Source organism: Mycteria americana, chromosome 6, assembly GCF_035582795.1.
Source record: "Mycteria americana isolate JAX WOST 10 ecotype Jacksonville Zoo and Gardens chromosome 6, USCA_MyAme_1.0, whole genome shotgun sequence".
Classification (NCBI taxonomy): domain Eukaryota; kingdom Metazoa; phylum Chordata; class Aves; order Ciconiiformes; family Ciconiidae; genus Mycteria; species Mycteria americana.
In genome coordinates this window covers 47,492,329-47,513,697 of record NC_134370.1, presented here as the reverse complement: position 1 = coordinate 47,513,697, position 21,369 = coordinate 47,492,329, and the positions used below count along the sequence as shown (strand labels likewise).

Genomic DNA, 21,369 nt, shown 5'->3' with positions numbered 1-21,369 from the left:
TGTAGAGAATTACTGTATCTGTGAAGCCCAGCTTTTGTGAAAATATCATAATTGTGGTTGACAGCATAAAACTCTTGAGATAAATGCACTGAGAGCTCCTATTTGCAAGTTGGGTAATGTGTAATTTTAAGGTTCAAGCTCGTATTTTGCCAAGGAGAAAGAGAGAGAAAAGCAGAATTGATCTGGGAGATGGACAACAGAAGGTCCAAGCTTTTTTTATTATTATTATTATTTAAAACAAACACGATTGTGCGAGAGAATAATTATTTGGACAAAAAGCTGGTGAGATGAACAGTCAGGTTCAATATGTGGTTGTCACCACTTCATACTGCGCGTGGCTTTTGGCCAGCATGTTTGCTACAGTCCTTTCCTTAATGAAGTACGGGGTTGGAGGTTGTTTGTGCTGCAGACTATCTGAAGAGGGTCTGGAGTTCCTGTGTGTGTTGGAAACGTGGCTGTCAGGAAGGAGGAGTGGGAGTGTGGTGGTCATGGTCCCTTCTGCTCGTCACCTACATGGGACAATCTTGCAATAATGACTTAGGAACATGGGCTGCTTTAGAATGTGGGCTGCTTTAGAAATCTTGTAGTGAGCAAAAGCAAAGGTTATACTGATAAAGAGATTATCTCAGTGCTGTCCCCATGTCTTGGCCTTCACTGATGTTTTTTGTGAGCTCGGCAGGCTAAGGGGAACATCACCAGGCATCCCGTACAGCATCCCATGACATTGGAGCACATCCTGAGGCTCTGCTTGCAGCAGTGCTGTGTCCTTCCCAAACCGCCTCAGTTCCCCCACTCAAATCCCCTCTTCCATCCCTCATCCCACACTCCTTGCTGGAGCTCTCCAAGTTGCAGGTGCCTTGCTCCAGGTGCTGTTATCCCTGTCCCAAGTCACCATCATCTCTTGAGCCCTTTTTTCCTCTTCTCTGAGCTGGTTCCTTGACTTTTTCCAGTTAGATGATGTTTTCTGATGATCGTGGCACATACTCGAATGTATTGGCTATATATATATGTGGGTTTGGACTGTGCCAGGGGACAGTCCTGTCCCCCTAACCCAGCTGGAGCCCTGCACCTCGAGGTTGGGTTTGTCCTGGGAATGCTGAGCCTGACTTTCCTCTGGGACCTGCTCCTGAGAAGCAATATGTATATGTATTTATTTTCAACTTATATACATGTACTAATATTATGTATGTTATGAAGCCCCCATAAAAATAGAAATTAAAAAAGGATGAGATGAAGATGAAATAACCACCAATTTTTATTTATTAATGGTACAAAAAGTATTTTCTTCCCACACCCCAATGCACACCCTGCTTTGGAGACCACTAGGTGTGCTCTAGGGTGATCTAGGATGCTTCTACACTGGTCTCTTAGGGCCAAGCCCTGGGTCATAGTCCAGAACTACAGTAATGGGGAAATTCTTGCACATTCCCTATACCTTTGAGATAAATTAGGCAACGATGCAATGAAATCTTCAGTTATTTCAGCAAAAAAGCACTGGCAATACTTGTGAGCAACAGCTTTTCTTTAAAAATAAAGACCGTGATGCATGTTAGTGGATTTTCATAGGACAGCGTTGTGCAATGTAAGCTCCCTTCTTAAGCAAGAAGATGAGCAAGAAACCTCTAAAAGCCTCTAAAATACTTCAGCCCATCTGAAAAAAATGTCATAGTGAGGCAGAACTGGCTGGTCCATCCTGACTATGGCTCTTCCACTCGTTACGTGTGAAATTCCTGCCTGGACAGTGGGTTTGGCATGGTAACAAGGTTTTATAGGGGTAGCGTAAGACAACTATATATATGTGTATATATATGTAATAGGGAGTACTGTGAGCCCACTGTAAGCGTGAATGAATGAGAGGGGAATCAGGAGCAAGCATATTTATTGACACAAGTTTGGAGTGGGGACTGGAAGAGGAAGAAGACGTTTAGCCTGGAGGACCAGTCTGGTGTTGACCATGACCACTGTGGAGGTCCCCTTCACGTTTCCTAAGCCTGATACATCTTGCAAGGATTGCATTGAGAGAGAGATAGATATATATATATATATTTCTTTTCCTCTTTAATTTAGATAGCAAGAAATTAACCTGCCAGCAGATCATGCAGCATCTTTAGGCTCACGTTTCTCCTGGCTGTTGTTAAGAGCAGGTTGGGAAGAAGGATGCTCCCACGAAGGGAGCAAACGGGACTGCAGCAAGCTGTGTTTTGCCAGCTGAATCATGCAACCAACTTTCCCTGTTTTGAGAGCAAAATATAATTTATGACTGAAACCTGCTGTTGCCACTGAAGCGTAGGGAGCTGATTTGAACTCAGAGATGAATGCTGCAGAGCTGGTGTAGCACATACGGCCGTGTGCATGAAACCCAGGGCTGAACCTACTATTTTAAATCACTTTAATAATGGACAGTCCAAATTATAATAAGTTAAAATCTCGGGCTGCATACGTAAAGCAGATGCGAGGTTGTCAGCAGGCAAAGGATCAGCCTCAAAATAAAGCCAAATTCACTTGCCATTTGCTGAGGGGCCATTGAAATGGTCACCCTGAAGGAGAAGACCATCTCAAGGAGCACCTTTGCTTCAAAGCCGACTGCCAATGTGCCATAAGTGGTTTGCAACTTAAAACGGGTGGCAGGAGAAATGCAGGGGAAAGCTCTTTATCAAAACCCCTGCATTGCCAGACGTTATCATTAAAATAGAGTGGCTTATGAACCTGTTTATAGATTGTATATGTATAGGGCATGCGGATACGTATTTATATATACTGCATCTGTGGGCGCGTTATTAAAAAAATAGATATTATATCTCTATATTTACATATATTTTATATATATATAATGGCTGCGTGTATAAATTCCATTTCTACTTAAATTGAGAACAAACATAAAAATCCCTTTTCATAAGTGAAAGCCTCAGCATCGTCAGCCTCAGCATCCTCTTCTGGAGGGATGTCGGGAACTCGAGGCATCTGGGTCATCTGCAGCACATAAGCACCGGCACCAAACCAGACATTGGTCTTGTTCATTCAGGAGCTCTCTAATAATAAGGTTTTCCCATCTAGAGGATTTGTCATATTGAGCTCATTTTAATTATCAAATTATGCTGGGATGATTCTGCTGGGGCTGGCTCATGATGCCCACCTGCATTTGCTGAATGAGCAATTAATACTCCACAGGAAGGATTAATTCCTGGATGAATGGATCCTGCATGGATCTTTCCTGGATGGAGAGATTTCCCTGTGCCTCGCTGCCATTTCCAGCCTTAGAAAAGCTTTCCCAAGCTTCCCAAGATGGATTTTATGATACATACATATATGGATGTATCCAGAAAGGAGATTTTAGAACGTTTAGCTCCTTTACTTTATTGTATAACAATGACCTATTTTAATGTAATTTTTAAAACATTAAATATTATGTTCTTTCCTGGAAGGTTTTCAATATAGTTTGCAAAATATGGCTTTGTTTCTAATTTTTTAACTGAGTTTTTTGAGAGGTTATTCATATCTTCTTGTCCATCAGCATCTGCAAGGTTGATGGTACCTCATGACTGGGTAAGCGATCAAGAGAGAAACAACTTACATGCTTGGATTTAGTGGCTCTAAGCTTATATTTGCAAAGGTTTATATTTTTGTGGGTGTCAAATTGACTTGTAATATTTTTTTAAGAATATTTTGAGATTATTTTAAGCTGGCAAATCAGCTAGGAATGGAGAGAGACGTGGAAGGGGGTTTAATTCCTAGTTTCTCACTTTGCAAATGCCACCTGAAGCTGAAGCAGATTCTCTTAGAGCCAAGAAGAGAGGAATTTCACACCCTTCTGTGTAGTCGTGATTTTTCAGGAAAAATATATACATTTAGACATCCAAAAGTATCTGTCTATTGATCGCATCAGAGTGTATGGCTCTGGATTATGTGAGGTTTTACAATAGAAACATGATGGGAAGCGTTCCCACATGGAGCTACACTAGAAAATGGGATTTTTTTCAGTTGATTTCCCACTTTATTTTGGGAATTTTCATTCTGTAAACATGGTTTTCCTATGCCTCGGTAATGAAAGGCTCAGGCAGATAAACTCCTGGGGCTTATCTAGCTCTGTCTGGGAGGAGGTGAATGAGCTGAGGGGGTTTTCCTTTGCTCTTGTGATTTACTCAAGCATTTCTGAAGCAGGGATTGCCATGCTTTCAGGAAACAGAAAATGCCGTATTTCCCTTGCAAGCAGTTCCATGCAAATAATGAATCATTTTGTTTTATGTTTCCTTCTTAATATGCTTTAATTTTCTAGTTGGACTTGATAAAAGCTGAAACAGCACTGCATGCCACGTTTTACCCTTCTTTTTACCTTCAGCCTTGCTCCATCCCCAGGAAAGAGGAGAGAGCATCATCCCCGTCTTTGGGTTTTAAATGTTATTTTTTTGGGTTGCTTCTCAATTTTCACTGCAACTAATAGCAATATCCCTATGGTGCAAGACATCTGCCTCCTGGGTACTGAAGTGTTGAGATATTTTCATGGCTTGCAGGCTGTGTGGATGGATGCCCAACACCCTCCAGACCTCTTTAGATCATGACACATTTTTGACCTTTGACATCCTGTGATAGGGCAACAAATGCCATATATCATGGAAAACCCCACGCCTGTATATTCAGGCCTGATTTTTCACTGCCTTTTGATTTGAATTTACTAATCCCTCAGTTTTGTGGTTTAAGACAGATGGGAAACTTAATATGTTTTTTATTTTGTATTTTTATCATGTATCTCCTGCTTCATTCTTCTCTGGGTTTCTACGCTCCTCTAAGTTTTTCAAGCTCCAGATCAATCCCTCCAACCACCTCTTAATTTTACCATATGATTTTGAGGAGCAATAGCCCACAGTGAGCATGATACTCTAGATAAGTGAGCTTAAAAATCATATTTAATGCTTTCTCCTTTCATTATGCCTTTTAGCATTTGGTTTTATTTACTGTTGACCATGGCTGGATATGGAGTAATTCATAACAGAGCATGTGTGGATGTGTAGAGATGTTTTCCAGCACCTCCAAGATGCTGTTGGGCTCATGGGCATTTTCTCCCACTAAGGATATATAAACCTTTAATTCTGCTGCGAATTAGAGTGTGTTTCTGTTTGGCTTAGCATTGAGATCAAGTCCTGATAAAAGAACTGATCCAATGCTCCTGTAAAGATAATGGGACTTGTTTCTCTACACATAGAACTTACGGATATTTTCTGTTCGTAGCAGTACGGTTTCCATCAAGCCTTGCATCCCAGTTGGGAATGTTTTTCTGATGCTCAGCACATGTATTTTAATCTTAAATTCATTATTCTGTGTGGCATAAGCAGCGTTTGTACTCTGGGGTCGGTTGTAGGCAGGCAGAGTTTCTCTTTAATAGTGCTTAGCTATCTCTTAACTAGAGTTCCTTTAATTGTCATATATAAAAATGTTGGAAACTTTCCCGTGTTCTGTTTGGTACCCCAAATCTTACATGCTAATATGTCTCAGGTAATGTTGTGTGATATTCAGTAAAGATTTATGCTTATATTCTAAGTCTCTGCATTTCAAAGTCTGGACCCACATTTTATGGTCCTTTTTTATGGTCTTTTTTTTATGTTTGAACATCACAAATTGTGTTTCATGTCATAGCATTGAGGTCTATCTGAGCATTTTAAGCGCTAAAAAAAAAAAAAAATCCCTCGCAAACAAGAAAAACTCAGACTAATACTGCCTTTTCTTACAAGCCGCCTCCCTGCTTAGCCACATCTTTCTAAATATTAAATGCAATTATGAAGTACATATATATATATATGTATGTACGTATATATTTTTTTCCCTTAAAGAGAGGTGAGATGAAGTCACTAACCCCCTTCTCTCCTGAGCTTCAGCTGAGTCAGAGAGGCCAAATCCACGTTACACAATTTTTCTGACCTGGCTGCTGCAGCGAGCATGCCGATGCAGCTACGACGACACAACCCTGCTCTGATTTGGGTGATGGCATTTGAGAAGTGATTGCACTTGCGCTGGCAGAACGAGTCCCTTCGTTGATGTGCAGTGCCAACATTGACGTCCTGCTAACGTCATCGTGGTTGGGAAGCAGAATTGCTTCTAAATGCAGAATTGGGAAGTATTCATCTACTTGTGGTGGCTATACAGGTCCCCTGGAGAGCAATCAGTAGCATCTCACCTAATAATTAAAGGAAAATATGGAGCTGCTGGACTCTTAAAAAAACCTGAATGTCTTCTTTTGGTTCTTTGCTCAATTCCTTTTGCTGAGTTTGGGAGCTTAGTGCTCTCCTCTCCAGCAAACTTGCATCACTCCACCTTCCAGCAGACCAGGTTTCAGCTATCCAGGGATGGGAGGAGTAAATCTGTACATTTTTGTTGGGAGTAAGGATGCCAAAAAATAGGACTCTCTGGGCTTTACTGTGCTAGAAACTTTTGCAGATAGTGGTAATGTCAACGGTTTGGTTTTTGATATAAAGGTGGTCTTCTAGAAAAAGGACATTTGAATTTGCCCCTAAACATAACTTAGTTTTAAGTCAAGGCATAAATTTCAGCTGATTTTTAATTAACATCCAGTTTGAGGTTTTTTTGTTTGAATGGGCTGTGTTTCGTATTGTCTTCATCCTGACCGTATTTTTGTTAAATGAAAACCTCATGTTGTTTGGATCTAATTCCTTAATATTCAAGTGCTCTGCAAGGACCCTGCATCCATCAAAGGATGACAGAAGTTTTATTGTCATACTCAGAAGTGAAGGAATATTTTGGAGGTAGCTTTTAAGGATATCATCTTCTGAATTCTGCAGAAAGACAGTCATTAGAAGATGAATATAGAAATCATATACAAATCATATAGAAGATTAATAACTGAAACTTAATTGAGTAAGTTTAACATATACATATGGACAGCGATTATTTTACCCTAAAGCTTCTGCCTGTATGTGGACAATTTGCACGGTGTTCTGCAGACCAGCAAACACCCAAGTAATTATTACATTGGTTAATCACAAAGCCATAGTTATTTCTCGTGGGCTGTGATTCTGAAGGCAACCAAACTAGTAACTGGAGAAATGCTAGGAAAAAAGAAATAAGGGGAATTTTTTTCCACTTAAGCTTTGGAGCAATTGCTCTGGCATAGTTCCTGCTGCTGTGTACGCGCCTGTCTTCAAATGAGAGCATATATCTGAGTTATTATGGAAAATGTTATTAGTTGAGGACTTCAATCCCTCTTCGTATTTGGACAACGCAGCCAGAGGTTGCATTGGGGATGGAAGGGAGGGAGCAATGGACAGACAGATGTGGAGAACAACCGCACAGCCTGGGAGCGAGTGTTTCTGACCCAGCCTGGAGGAAAAAGAAGAGCAGAGGAGGGAAAATTAGCCAAAATTCTGCAGCTGAAGAAACCCAGGCCAGGACGTATGCGATGACCAACCTCAAGTCATGCACCGTCTGTTGCAGAGCTGAAGATGAGCCTAAAGTAGTAGAGACTTTGAACTCAGAGGTCTTTTATGGTCATTTACTGGAGTATATTTAAAAAAAAAAAAAACCACAATAGCTGGCATTGCTAATTCGTTATTTTGCCCCAATCTCAGGAGTAGTAGAAATTTTTAGTGTGGTCATAAGAGTTTCACAGCAACATTCACTGTGCAGCTGACAAACATCCCATGCAGAGCTATGGATGTCTAGAGAGCTTCTAGAGCGGAGTGATGGTGTGTGCCTGGTTTAGATGTATGCAAACTTAAAACTCTAGATAATTGGGTTGGGGGCGGGGGGAAATATATGTAAAGCCCCCATACAAGTAGTTCAAAAAAGAGTCACTATATAAATGGGTAAGCCAAGTAACATGCACCAGCCACCCATCACCACTAAAATAACGCTCTTCTTTTATCATTATGGCAAGGTTTATTGCTCTCTGGGTGCTCAGGACCAGTCCTGAGCAGGCAAAGCTGGAACTAATGGTCCCTGCATCCTATTAAGCAGCTGTCAGAAGCAGGCAGTTGATAAATGATGCTGACTCCCATTACTGCTGCATGCATCACAGTCTCTCTCTTTTAAATCACGCAGGAGAAGCTCATGCTTGCTCAAGAAATATGCAGTCTTCTACAGCTGGCTGGATTGCTGTATAGAAGCTTTTTTTCCTGACTTGCACTGAAAATGCAATGAGTCTTAGTCAAATATATGATTTTTAAATGCCTATAGTTTAGCAGGGACTTGTGAATGTTATTCTGCATGCCTGCTGTGTACTGGTTGCTCTGCAGAAACCTAAGAAAAAAGAAAAAAAATTAAAAGAAAAAATAAAATACATAATGCAGAGTTGTTCCTTATTTTCAGGATTTTTTTTTCCAATGGGATGTGTTATGTTTTGAACCTGAAAGGCTTTAGCGCTGTTAAAAACTCCTTCTACACCTGCACACATATGCATAGCGTATGTATTGTTGGTGTAAAGGTATATGATGTCTCAAATACTGAATTCAGGACCTTGTAGTTTTTAGCAAGAATTTCCTTGTGAGGTGTCTCAAAGCACTTCAGGCTCTTTAATTCTAAAAATAATACATGTAGAGTTCATGTTAATTTAGGATGAGGATACATTGGAGAGTTGGAAGAACATACTTTTTTTTAAGTTTTTTGTTCATATGAAAAATAAAAGCAGAAGCAGCAATAAAAATGAATTGGATTGTAATAAAGGTGCATCATATTAGTGCAATTTTGAGGATTTTTTTCCTTTTTTTCTTCAATTCTGCCATCAAAATGTTTTACGATAAAGAAGTAAAAACACAGCTTGGATCGGTAGGACTTGTTCCAACACATGGAGTAAGGTGCACTTCCAATATCGCTTTTTCAAGAGTGAGTTACAAGTCTTAAAAGCATATGATAAAAATTATGATTTTTGACCTCTACTTTCTTCCAGATGCCCTAAAATAATTTCTGCAGAAGACTTCTCAAAGTAATCCAGTTGAAAATCTATCTCAGAGGAGAGAATCTTTATAAAAGAGCAAGGGTTGGAGTTATTTTGGTGGAAAATAAATAGCGCTTTTTCCTCCTCTTGAATCTGGGGACAGATCCTCACTTTTACTGTAAAGGGTCGTGGCTCTGCTGGTCTTGAAGCAGTGATTTCTGCTAGCTGGAGGTCTCTTCATTAGCCCTTATAGCACCAGCCATTAATATTGTGAGGTATAGAAAGTAGACCCCAGTGAAGCAGGAAAGGGAGTTATATTCCTTTTCCTGTGTAATTAAATGAATATGTTGTACCACCATTTTCTTCTAGCAACTAAATACTAAATATTAGTTGATGTAAATACGTTCTATAACGCTTTAACAACAAGCCAGGAAAAGGAAAGTGAGAAGCAGTGATGCGTAGCACGCCGTACATCCTCGGTAGGCATGGTCTGCCATATAGCTAGCCTATGTCTGAGCAAAAGTCTGGTGCACCTGAAATTGTAAAATGCTGTGCAGTTTCCTGTGGTTTAGGTTGTTCAAGTGATTCTTTATCATTTACTTTTGCATCAAAAAAATATTGGTGGCTTATTAGCAGAAGAGATGTTCATTTTCGTAAATGGTGCATCAGTTTCCATGAAACCCTTTGAATTTCACTTTTTTTTTTTTTTTTTTTTGCTTGCACCCAATATCATTATAATATCTGTGGGGTTTTTTAGGAGGAATATAGAGCAGAAGGAATTAGCTGGCACAACATTGACTACATAGACAATTCTGGCTGCATCAACCTGATCAGTAAGAAGCCAACAGGCCTGCTCCATCTGCTGGATGAGGAAAGCAAGTGAGTAGGAAACTGCTGGTTTTGCTAATTATATTTATTTTTTCATTTAGAAAGTATTTAGCCTTAAGTCTTACCTCTTGTGATTCTTCCCAGAAAGATGCTAGTAGCTCACTGGGCTGATTTATCTTATGTCTCTAGTTTTGTTTCCGAGGTGGTAAGGCAAACAGTGGAGAATCAGCAAGCTGAGCAAAAAGCCTTAATGAATGATAATTAAAATTCTGTTTCAGGAATTTCTTCCGTTAAAGGGAAGGGCAAAGGTTTCCTTTGCTTCTCTCCTCATTTCTCTCCCTGTCTCTTCTGGTGTAATGATGTGAAGATGCTTGAAGTTGAGCTGAGTGAAGGGAGAATCCAAGTGCATGAGTTAAAGCAGGTTGTGTGGGTGCTGTTACTGAGATATAAGGTGGATTTATCAATTTACTTTTTAAAATTAAGCCAGAGTGAACTGAGAGCACTTGTGAATAGGGGCTGTGCTTCCATAGGGTTTCATGGGCATCAGGGATGCAGCTCAGATTTGCATCCTTGGTTATAGCCATCCAGCTTGTCTCGGTAGAAGTTATCAGATGAGTGTGTGGCTTCTGGGTCTGCCTTTGGGTGGAAACTTCTGAGCATAAAGGGTCTCCTGTCAGATGCATGTACTGGTTTTCTCCATGTGAAGGGCAGGGAAAGGCCAGGTGGATTTGCTGACATTGCCTTGGATCCACGTGGCTTCAGTCCAGGGCACGAGCTCTCCTACCACCATTTGCTTGCAGGTTTCTCCTCCGTTTGTTGTCTCATTGACCAGACACACAGCAGTGATGCTGTTCTAGTGATACTGTACCAAGCTAAAACAGCTTAAATTAGGTAAAGCTGTGAAATATACCCCCAAGTTGCATATTTACATGAAGTCTGAGGATGGAGGATTGGCTTGCTCTGACCAAGAGGCTCTGCTCAAACTCTTTCTCCTTTTTCTTCCTCTCTCCTATGCCAGGATCAGTCAAGTAACTCCTGAAATTGAAGTGAGATTTGTAGGCAAAACAGCTCGATATTTCCTAAATGTGTGAATAGCCCGTAGATATAGGAGCAGTCTAAGCCTCAAAACCAATGACAGAAACTTGGGGTTTCAGATAAACACAGCTACCCTGAATAATTTCCATGCAATGGGCATACAATGCAATATACCACAATAAAAATACACCTATTTGTGCATTTATAACTGATTTCAGACCATTACTAAATCAGTTAAGAGTTCTTCAGACGCCAGATATACCTTATATTTGTATATAACCACATGACAGCATACAAAATAGTTCTTGCTTAGTATCTGCAGGCACAGAAGTGGAAGCTCAGAATATGTCTATTTTCCCATTTGTGGTCAAGAAAAAAGTATAAAATCTTTTTCGTTGGGTTAACAGCTATCTTCTTTTTAATTCTTTCCACTCAGTTTTCCTCAAGCCACAAACCAGACGCTACTGGACAAGTTTAAGCGTCAACATGAAGGGAACTCCTACATTGAATTTCCAGCAGTCATGGAGCCGGCTTTCATCATCAAACACTACGCGGGCAAAGTGAAGTATGGAGTGAAGGTCTGTCACCCAGCTGTTCCCTGGCAGTTGTTTTCATTTAAGTCCTCTAGCTGTGATGGGGAAGGAGAGCCCCAAAGGCTCCACAGAGATGTTTGGAAGAAGACTTGGCTAGAAAAGAGACACGAGGGTCAGGAGAGACGTGTTTGGCGAAAAGCTTGGCTGAAATGAGAAGGTGGTGGGGATTTTATCTTCCTGTTCTTCATGTTGCAAGCTCCATGTGACAGCATTTTGGGGAAGAATTAGGGACGCGCACTGAGGTTAATGCTATGTCCCAGCGATGGGTGGAAATTGGGTATTTGGTAGCCTTTCTGGGCTTGGTTTGTATAGAAAACCCAATGTTTTTTTTCATCATTAGCCATTTTTTAATACAGGTTACATGAGCATAGGTCTCAGCATCTCACTGATGCAGGTACTTTTTAAAATCCTATGCAAATGATTTCAAAGTTGACCCTAATTATATTCATGCCAATTACTAGCAAAAGCAATTCTGGTGGGCAAGTGAGCCTGTATGAGAAACAGCCTTGGGATTTACAACTGCAAATCTGTAATTGTGTTTCTGATGCAATGATTACACATGAAAAACTTCAGCATCAGCTTCAAGATGCTTCAGAGAGCAGTGCTTTGGGATAAAACATTTATTTTCTGAACATTGGGGGGGGGGGAGGGGGGGGGAAATAATGGGGGCAGAAAAAAAGAAGCACGATTCAATAGTTGTGCTGTCCCAGGGATAGCCTGGCAGATCTTACCCAGTGTATCTTGTAGATATTGTTTATTTTCCTCTTTCTCCCCCTCCTTCTTCTCCTTCCCTAGGATTTCCGTGAGAAAAACACAGATCATATGCGCCCAGACATTGTAGCTCTCCTGCGAAGCAGCAAAAATGCCTTTATCTGTGGGATGATCAGCATCGACCCAGTGGCCGTCTTCCGATGGGCAGTCCTGCGGGCGTTTTTCAGGGCGATGGTTGCTTTTAGGGAAGCTGGAAAACGATACGTGGAGAAGAAAACTGGTACGTGTGCTGACCTCCTAATCCTAGCGCCTGTTTTTCATCAGCAGTTTAGGTCTAATATATTACTACAGTATTTTAAGTAGCCTGACTTATTAGGAGCTATTAATCTATTAAAAAACTCATTAAAATAGTGTGTAGATTTTTGCTATGCAAAAGTCACATTTAAAGGTACACTTGGATTTTAACACATTGTAAGAAAAGATTTTCACTTTGCTGCTTTAACTTTCCCTTTTTGTAGGATACATGCATAGGAAAACCTGAATGATTCAAACAGAGACATAAAAACTATTCAGCAAATAAGGCAAATTATTTTTGCTAGGAATTCTTGAACTGTTAGTTACATCTGGAAACAAAAAAAAGCAGTAATTCTTCTCTATGATTTTACAAGCTGTTCGCCCTTTAGGCTGCAAGAGAGCATGTGTCTTGTGTAGCAAAATTCATTGCTTCACAGTCATCCAGAACCACCTCATGCCGAACACAGGGGCATTAAATTAAAGGAAAGTAATGGTGCATCATCATGCTGTGGCAGGCAATACCTGGCTGTGCTTTTAGACCATTTCTCTGCATAAATCGATTTCAGAAAGATGGGTACAAGCTATTACTATTAATTTCTGGGCACAAGAGGGCTTGAAATTCATGATGAAATTAGAGCCTCAGCAGGGAAAATGTCAGCGGAGTTAAAATTAAGCACAGAGCCGCCCCATGAATTTTTTTTTTAGTCGGAGAGGTGTGCATCAAGGAGAGCCAAGGAGCTTCGGACGAGGAACGTAGATATGGAAACAGTACAAGTGGAAAGAATAATTTTCTTGTTTGGAGTGAATAATAGCATCACAAAGGAGGCAAAAATCAGCTTTCAGCTCTTGAGGCTCTTCCTCTCAAACTGCTCTGATGTGGCATAAGAGAAAAGATGTTTCTCATGCACCTGGGTCTATCTGGCACATCAAGGCAGCATCTACAGACAGCGGCATTTCGAAACGCCGAAAGGTAGATGGCAAAGACCTTTGGCATTGGGATAAACGTCACTCGAAAGAGTTGGCTTTGGAAATCTGCATGTGCGTTTTCCTAGCATCGCCTTTTCATCTTGCATAAAGCCCAGGCTGAACTAAAGTGAGCTGGTCAAGGAGATACAAAATACATTCAGTCTTGGGAAGTAAGAGCTAATTTCAAGCCCTGCTTTGCTTTCTGTGTCTCTGGTGATCGATAGTGCCTGCCGTGCTTTTCTCCCCACTAGCTAGCTCTCTGCTTTTCAGTCTTGACTTTGTGGCATTAACTTGCTTGTATCTATATATATATATCAATATATAGGTATGAAATAGAGTCCAGGAGGTTTTCAGACAATTCTGGGAGACTCACTTCTTGCACTGCCTTCTCTTTCCGTACCAAAACTAACACAGTAATGGCTGAGTTTCTAAACCTTTTCTGGCACACGTTGCTGCTGTTTTATCTATGTGGTGTCCTTTGGCCCACTTTCAAATGGCTTTGTGCTTTGTAACCTTTGTTTTTTGAGTCAAAAAGAAAAAAACCCAAAACCCCTCAAAAAGCTGGGTAAGGTTTGTCTTAAACTTTCCGAAAATCCTCAGATAATTTGTACCCTGAATTTCTATGTGTATTTTCAGCCTAAACTAGGAAAAAATCATGAGAAAGTTACCGTTATAGAGGCAGAACCTAGTGGGAGAAGTTTACCTAAATCTAATTCCCATATTGAGGTATACCTTATCCGTTGGGAAGGCTTGCCCTACAAGCGATAACGGAGCTGGGACCACTCATGTTCAGCTGCCTCTGTCCTCTTTGGAGAGGTGCCCATCATCTCCTAGCATTACTTCTGCCCAGGTAGTGGTAGCACTTAGCAAGAGGAGATCCGTAGCATGTTTTCATCACGCTTTTGCTGGCGAGACCTCAAGCCCATCTCCTGTTCAATTGTCCTCCAAAATGCCATCTGTCTTGCCAAAGCACCACAAAGCAGATGGCTGTAGAAGAGGCAGACCTAAGCAGAAGGCTCGGCTGGTGTCTGGATGGGGCAGGCTGGTGCGTCACAGCGCATCCGCTACTGGATGCTGCTGGTCCCTCCTGCTCCCCAAAATAATGCAGAAAAGCCCCAAACTGATGCTTTGCACCTATGGCAGAAGGCATTTGTGAATTGTTAAAGAATCACTAAAATTACCCTGTCTCGATAGACAAAAGCAGACAACCAAAGACAGCATATGTTTTAGGTTTATTTTGGTTTTTTACCAAACCTTGCTGGCTTTAATTAGCCTGATCTGAATGTCTTACTGCCCACGGATGTGGAGCTTTTGATAAAATGATGGTAGATTAGCTGGGAATAACTTCATGCACATACATTCATCCAAGTGTGCACGCTTAATATTTGTATATAATTTTTTAAAAGGCGTGCTGCTCTGTTCTTGGTTTCTGAGGTCCTGTCTGCTGCTACCATCCATCAGGCAGGTGTAATTAATGAGCAGGAAAATATCTGAAGCATGCTTTTTTTTTTTTTTTTTTAATTTAAGGCTCTTTGCACTCTTTTGTCTTAACCCCAAATGGATCTCCCTTGCTTTTACCTGTCTGAAGGCCTGTCTGAGTCACGCTTGCAATAGCCAACAGGGATTTTAATGAAAAATCTCTGGCTTATGTATAAGCAGCTCTGCAAAATTTTGCTTTGCTTTCTTTTTGCATCATCCTTTTGGTTATCTTCTCCGTGCCAGCAGTGCCAACCAGTGCTACAGATGCTTCTGTAAGGATAATCAGCATTTTTTCCTGCTGGGTTTAGGGACTCTCCTTTTTTTGTGCTCCTAATGTCCTTGTGGTGCAGCTTTTAGTGACTGTGCAATTGTCCTTGTTAACCTGGAAGTGAAGAGCAGCAGGTATCACAGTGAATTTTGTTCGGTACCTTTCTCTTCTGCCTGAGAGATCTCTCTTACGGTGCTGCCAACCCTCCTCAGATGAAACATGCCGGGATCTGGCGAGAAGCAATTAGCTGAAGGGTGGACTTTTTCAATAATTTGATTTTTTTTTTTTAATTGTTATTTTCGAGTTTGTCAGGGAGGATTGAGGTAGACCAAAAGAACTACGTTTGAACTAGATTTGTTAATGAACTTTGATTAAAGGGACATTATCAAGCTTTTTAGGAAAGGAATTTGGCTGATTGACATTTTTTTGCTATATCATCAATATGAATTTATTACGCAAAAAACCCTAATTCTTTGTTAGCAAAAACTTGATGGAAGAACTTTCCTATAAACCAGGCTGTGGAGACTCCCAGCTTTCTCATCTTGGTTTTGCTGGACACAAACCTAAATCCTCTCTCTGACAAAAGGTTCATGGTCAGGGAGGGCTGTGCCCTCCCTCGGTGGGCTCTGCGTTTGCATTCGTCCAACAAGGGTTGCTCCTTGGGTTAGTGCCCATTACGGCTGACCTACATGATAACGCCTTCCCAAAAACAATCCCTTGTTGGAATTGTTGACTTCTGCAGATTTATTCCTGAAGCTGGGCACCAAAAAACTAACCTCCCCCCGTCCCCGAAAGAATAAAAAAAAAAAAACAAACCTGTATTTGCCAAATAAAGGTGATAGCAACCAAAACATTGGTCTTTGAGGTCTCACTGAGCAGTATGAAGTGGTGTTGATGCGAGGAAGATGTCCCTTGACAGAGTTCCTCTGGACAGTTCAGATCAGTCCTTTCTTATGATTTAATGCATTGGTATGAAATGCTTCTGTATGTGCTGACACAAGGTTACTCCTCGGTGACCTAATCACACCTCAACGGGAACATGATGTATCCCTTGACTTGGCCACTTAAACGATGATGGAGAGATGCTGCCTGTTTGCACAGTGTCACCTGTGTAACCTCTCCACCCACCCTATGGTTAGAGCTGGGCCATCAAAAGTCCTCTCTCTCGGCCACGCAACAATGGTTTCTTCCAGCTTTTGACCTCAAACCCATCCTACCTAACTCCAGACTCTGTGTCCCCTGCCCTTGAGGAATACGGAACCCTTGTTTAATACAAATAATTTCTATTTTTCCTTTTAATTGCCAATACCTGAGCAAAGCATGGCACTGGGATGCAAGATGAGAATTCGGGGTGGTCGTGTCCAGGAGCATCTGCGCAGGGAATTGCAGATAACACGTTTCTGTTAGGGACAGAAGGGATTTTAAAAAGCAGTTAATAAAAGCAAAGATTTATCTAATCATCTATTTTTTGCCCAAATAATCTCAGAGTGGTTATAAATTGATTATGCTCTGGCTAATAAGGATTATAAGTGGGGTTGGGACATAGTCCAGCCCATCGCTCCTGTGCCATGGCGCTGTGTCAGGAGGAAACTGAGGTTAAATTGTGTCGAGCGTGAAAAACGCGTGACCCTCAAGCTCTCGCGTGCTTCGGGCTTGTTCTTTATTCTCTCCTGATTTCTGCTTATATAATCTTTCTCTTCTCTCCATTTTTTTTAATTGTTTTTATTTTGCTTCCCAAGGGCATGATGATGCAGTGCCATGTGCGGTTTTGAAAAGTGTGGATAGTTTTAGCTTTCTCCATCACCCAGTTCATCAGAGGAGCTTAGAGATCCTGCAGAGATGCAAGGAGGAGAAGTACAGTAAGGCTCCACCACCCGCTCTTCCTCTGATACGACACTCACATGCCATGAAATGGAAACCAGGTGCATTCAGCGTAGAAAGGGTAAAAAAACCTCCCGAGGAGCCTTCCAGGATCAAACCGCCTGCCTTATAGCATTTTTGACCCTATCAGTGAATTATTAGGCAGAGTTTAAAGAGTAAAATTAAATGCAAACCCACGTCTCTTGAGATATGACATCGTTTTGTTGGCGGTTTCCCCGTTTACTTGCTGATGCTAAATTGGAATGCTGATGTTAGGGGTATTTTTTGTGTGTTTTATTGTTTTTATCACATGTGTGATAATAAGTTCAAAGCACTGCAGGTCCGGTAGGAATATTTCTGATATAAGGCACGTGGCTGATACAGCTGGAATTTGACTTTATTCGCATTTCATTGGACTTCAAAAATAACTTTAGCTTGTGAAAATACTGTCTCCGAGGGCTTTTACCTAAAACTAAAGCATTTGGCAATGTAATTTTACAGAATGAGTTGAGCAAAGATGCACTTGGTCCCCATTTCTTCCTCCTCACTCCTCTGTCACATAATAAACTCATCCTGCATGACAACACAGACACGCTTGCCTGCACTACTATATTTCATATATATATATAAAAATATATATTTGGTGCTCGTATCTTTAGATATATAATTTTTCTGCCATTATTCTCTTCCTTCATGTTGCACATTAAAGCTTACAGAAATAGAGCGCTGCTATATGCAGTCTGCAAGGGCAAATCCTCAGCCCGAGTTGCTAACTTAAACATAGTGCAACTTAGGCTCAAATGCAAGCCACACAGGTTTTTTCTGCAGAGCTGAGCACAGTAAGTACAGTAGTTGCATGTTAAGTCTTCACAAAAATGCTTTTCCTGCTAGAAACCTTATATCAGATTTCCATGCTTCCTGCCGCATGTAGCATTGGGGGATCAGAGGTGTTTTAATTCTTAATTTAGAGTACATTGTTTTTTCCTACAAGTTCCCACCATTGCTACAAGGAAATAGAAAGCAGTAAGACAAACACAGCAATAGATTTTCTTAAGTGATGTTATGCTAAGTGACCTTACTGATACTACTAAGAAACTATTGAAAAGGAAGGTGATTATCAGTAGAGTAATTTTAATTACAATTAATTAATTAATTTTTAATTTGTAAGTTAGCTCAGCAACATGGGAAGTTTTGGAGGTTTAATTTGCACTTGCTTAGGTGTGAAGAGGGAAATTCATACAACTCAAGAGACACTTGGAAACAGAGTTTTAATTTAATGTGAAGCAGTGAAGTTGTGAAGCAGTGAGCTCAACATGTTAAAACCTCACTTATTATAGTCTAGTCTTGGTCTCTCTTAGGATAAAACCTACACATGGATCCAAGAGTAACATTGCCATAGTTTGTGAGTTAGCCGAGAGCATCCGACCTGACAAACAAGTAATTCATGTTATGCATTCAGAAATCATTCACGTCTTCCCATGGGGTGTGCTCCTGCAAGCTGCTTCCCCAGGCTTCATTTCTTTGGCAGGCTAAACCGGGGTTGGAGCATGTATAATTTTTAGGTCTTGAATTTAGTGGGCTTGCAGGCCCTGCAGGCAAAGATGCTCAGGCTCAGGTTGGCCCCGGGGACTCGGCTTTTCCCAGAAGTCAGGTGAGGTTACATCCATGTCATACTTGAGAGAGGGACCAAAGAGATCATCTTCTTGTCTTGAATTGTGCAATTAGTTCTAGCTATGCACAAAGAGAGAAAACCAATGGATTTGATGAGTATATTGAGATTCCTTTAGGTCACTTGGTATTCAGCTTGTGTAGCCAACTGATCACCCTTCCCTTACCATCTCAGCTGCTTCACTGGTGTCTTTGAGTGTATCAGTTATTTTATGGTCTTCCACCAGAGCAAGGCACTGGGTTTAGACATCTCTGAGTTCAAGACCAAAGCTCTGCTGGTTGACGTTTGTGAGTAGGGGGTAGACTGGGGTTATCCAAAGCTCTTCTCAATGAGGGCAAAGACCTGCTAGGCAAATCAAGTCTGTCTTTCTGAAACACTACAGCTGAAGAAAAGGGAATGTGCTTGAAAAATCAGAATAATTTTATTCCTGAAATGTAAAATAGATAAGCCTTCATGTGAGCTGTACGAAGGGAATGAGTGGTTTCTACTTGCACCACTGTTCCTTGCATGGAGCGTATTAATATATACAATTTAATAGCCTGTATTCACTATGGAGAATTCTCAGAGCCACGTGCAACTCATTAGCTTAAATCTAAAACCTTTTTGTCTTTCATTTCTAAGAAAACCCACTCTATTTCCCAGAAAAGGGGCTACATCAATATGACAACTTTTATTTGGCTGTGGCATGTATGTATTTCTTCTTTTAAGAGTGGATTGGTGGCACAACGTAGAAAAGTTTGGGGCTTTTTTTTTGGGGGGGGGGGGGGGGGGGTGTATGTTTCAAGCAATCCTCTTTAACCCATAAATTTGCACCGTAACTTTTATTAATCAAAAAGTCACTAAGCTGGCAGAATTATGATGTGGTTTTAATGCAGCTATTATCTGGAAGCCTGAAATAGAAATTCCCATTTCCTGAGCAATGCAAGGTGCAGATGCAGTAATGTTTTGATACATCCTTGTGTTCATAACTTCAGCCTGACTTGTTGCATTAGGTGGTGTTTTGGGCTTTTTCTTTCAGGGATTTCTTTGGTGGGGAGTGCAGGGAAGTGAAGGATGACAGAGTTTGCTCCAAAAAGAAGGGCATGGACTAAAAAAAATCTTGGAAATACCATTGAAACCCTATTTTCCCTGAAATGCTTTAGATTAGAGAAGCCTTCTGTGCCTTAATGGGGAAGTACCCAGGCATATCTACTATATAAAAAATAGATGCAGCTAGACGTTAGGTGCTTTCTTAGTGTAAAACTAGCTACAAAAAATACTAATGCAGTATTTTAAGCACATTCCTGATTATTCTCATTTTTCCCCCCTTTACAGTTGCGTTTCTGTGCTCTAAACAAGCAAGTTCTGACACAGAAATGCCAGTCTTGAAGGAGGTAAAAGAACACTCCTAGGACGAGAAATGTAACAAACAATGGCTTAAATGGCAAAAAGGGGGATTAAAAAGAGAGTTTTGAACTCTAGGCATAGCTAGGCACTCAGATTATCTGGCTTGCTTTCCAAAAATCTCCAGAGTTGTAGATTGCAAAACCTTCTCAGCAAGAGTGATTTGGTTCTGCCTTGGAGTACAGGCAGGATCAAAGATGACCTGTGGCAGCATATTCCCAAATTTTCTTTTGCTCAGATTTCTAGGATATTTGGACACCTTTAGATACAATAACTTAACCAAGTGGACCATCAGCCTTTTCAGGCATCTCCTGCCCAATGTTGAGGCTTCAAGACAAGCTGTTATAATATCTCAACAGGTAAAGGAGGACAGTAGATGTCCCATTAAAGGGATGTCGCCTGTTGAGGTTTGGTAGGAATTAATCTTCTCCTTAGAAATTTCAGGCTCTGAGGAATGGTAGATCAGCAGGACAGGCTGAAATCTGCGTATTTGCTTTGTGTTCATCTTCAGAATAAAAAGATCCTTAGGACACCTTTTAGCTCAACATCTGGGCTATATTAAGTAGAAAACTTATAAATGTGGGGAGGAGGGGATATGCTATTGCTTCTTCCTATTCTGTTACAAACTGTAGTTTAGACTTCTTTCTTTTTAGAGAGGGTTTTTTCGCAATTTTTTTTCCACTGCAGAAATCTCAGGGTAAAGGCATATACATTTTTCCCATGCTCAGGTGAGCACTGCAATGTTTCCTGTCTCACAGCAGCAATTTCGAGACAGTTAAAAAATTGCTTGGCTGTTTTCATGTCAAATTCGAGCTTACCGGGTCTTTAAATATCTGTTGTGTAGTGACTTGAAAAGTGTTTTGTTGTCTACAAAATTGTCTTCTGTCTTCCTAAATGCTTTGTTACAAAACATTTCCACTTTGAGGAAGATAATAGCTTGAAAAGTCTGCTTCTGTAACCATGCATGATAACTTCCTTGGCTATTTATAAATTACTCTAAAACTACCCCTATCAAAGGATATAGGTTCAATAGGCAATAAAGCCTCCCCATACAGTATATACTACTTGCTATACATGTCCCTGTCCATATATCTGTAGGAAGGGAAGAAGTGTGCAAGGAATAAATGACCATTTTTCCAAGCACCCTACTTATGTCCAGGTATTTTGCCCATGCAAGCAACTGGGTTGTCCCATGCACAGTGCAAAGCTTAGGAATATTTTGCACAAGCAAGACATGGGTGGCTGCTCCCCCCCTTCACAGCAACCTCTTCCTTCACCCTGTTTGCTTACTGGCTGGGACAATGTGTCCCTAACACAACATGCATGTGTGGGAGGGGAATTAGTAGGCTTCAGCAAACAGCATTACTCATAAGGGTGATGACTCTGTGGCAGAGAGGTAGAACTT

The 21,369-nt window shown here is 40.9% G+C and overlaps 1 protein-coding gene across 8 annotated transcripts in view; it reads left to right on the top strand.

The window, feature by feature from the left end:
• MYO9A (myosin IXA) overlaps positions 1 to 21,369 on the top strand; it is a 191,042-nt gene that overhangs the window by 125,418 nt on the left and 44,255 nt on the right. For all 8 annotated transcript variants that reach the window (XM_075505565.1, XM_075505564.1, XM_075505563.1 and 5 more), the window contains 4 exons: positions 9,636 to 9,757; positions 11,178 to 11,319; positions 12,130 to 12,325; positions 16,792 to 16,911. In XM_075505565.1, the coding sequence (XP_075361680.1) occupies positions 9,636 to 9,757; positions 11,178 to 11,319; positions 12,130 to 12,325; positions 16,792 to 16,911 (580 nt within the window). The remainder of the gene's footprint in view (positions 1 to 9,635; positions 9,758 to 11,177; positions 11,320 to 12,129; positions 12,326 to 16,791; positions 16,912 to 21,369) is intronic.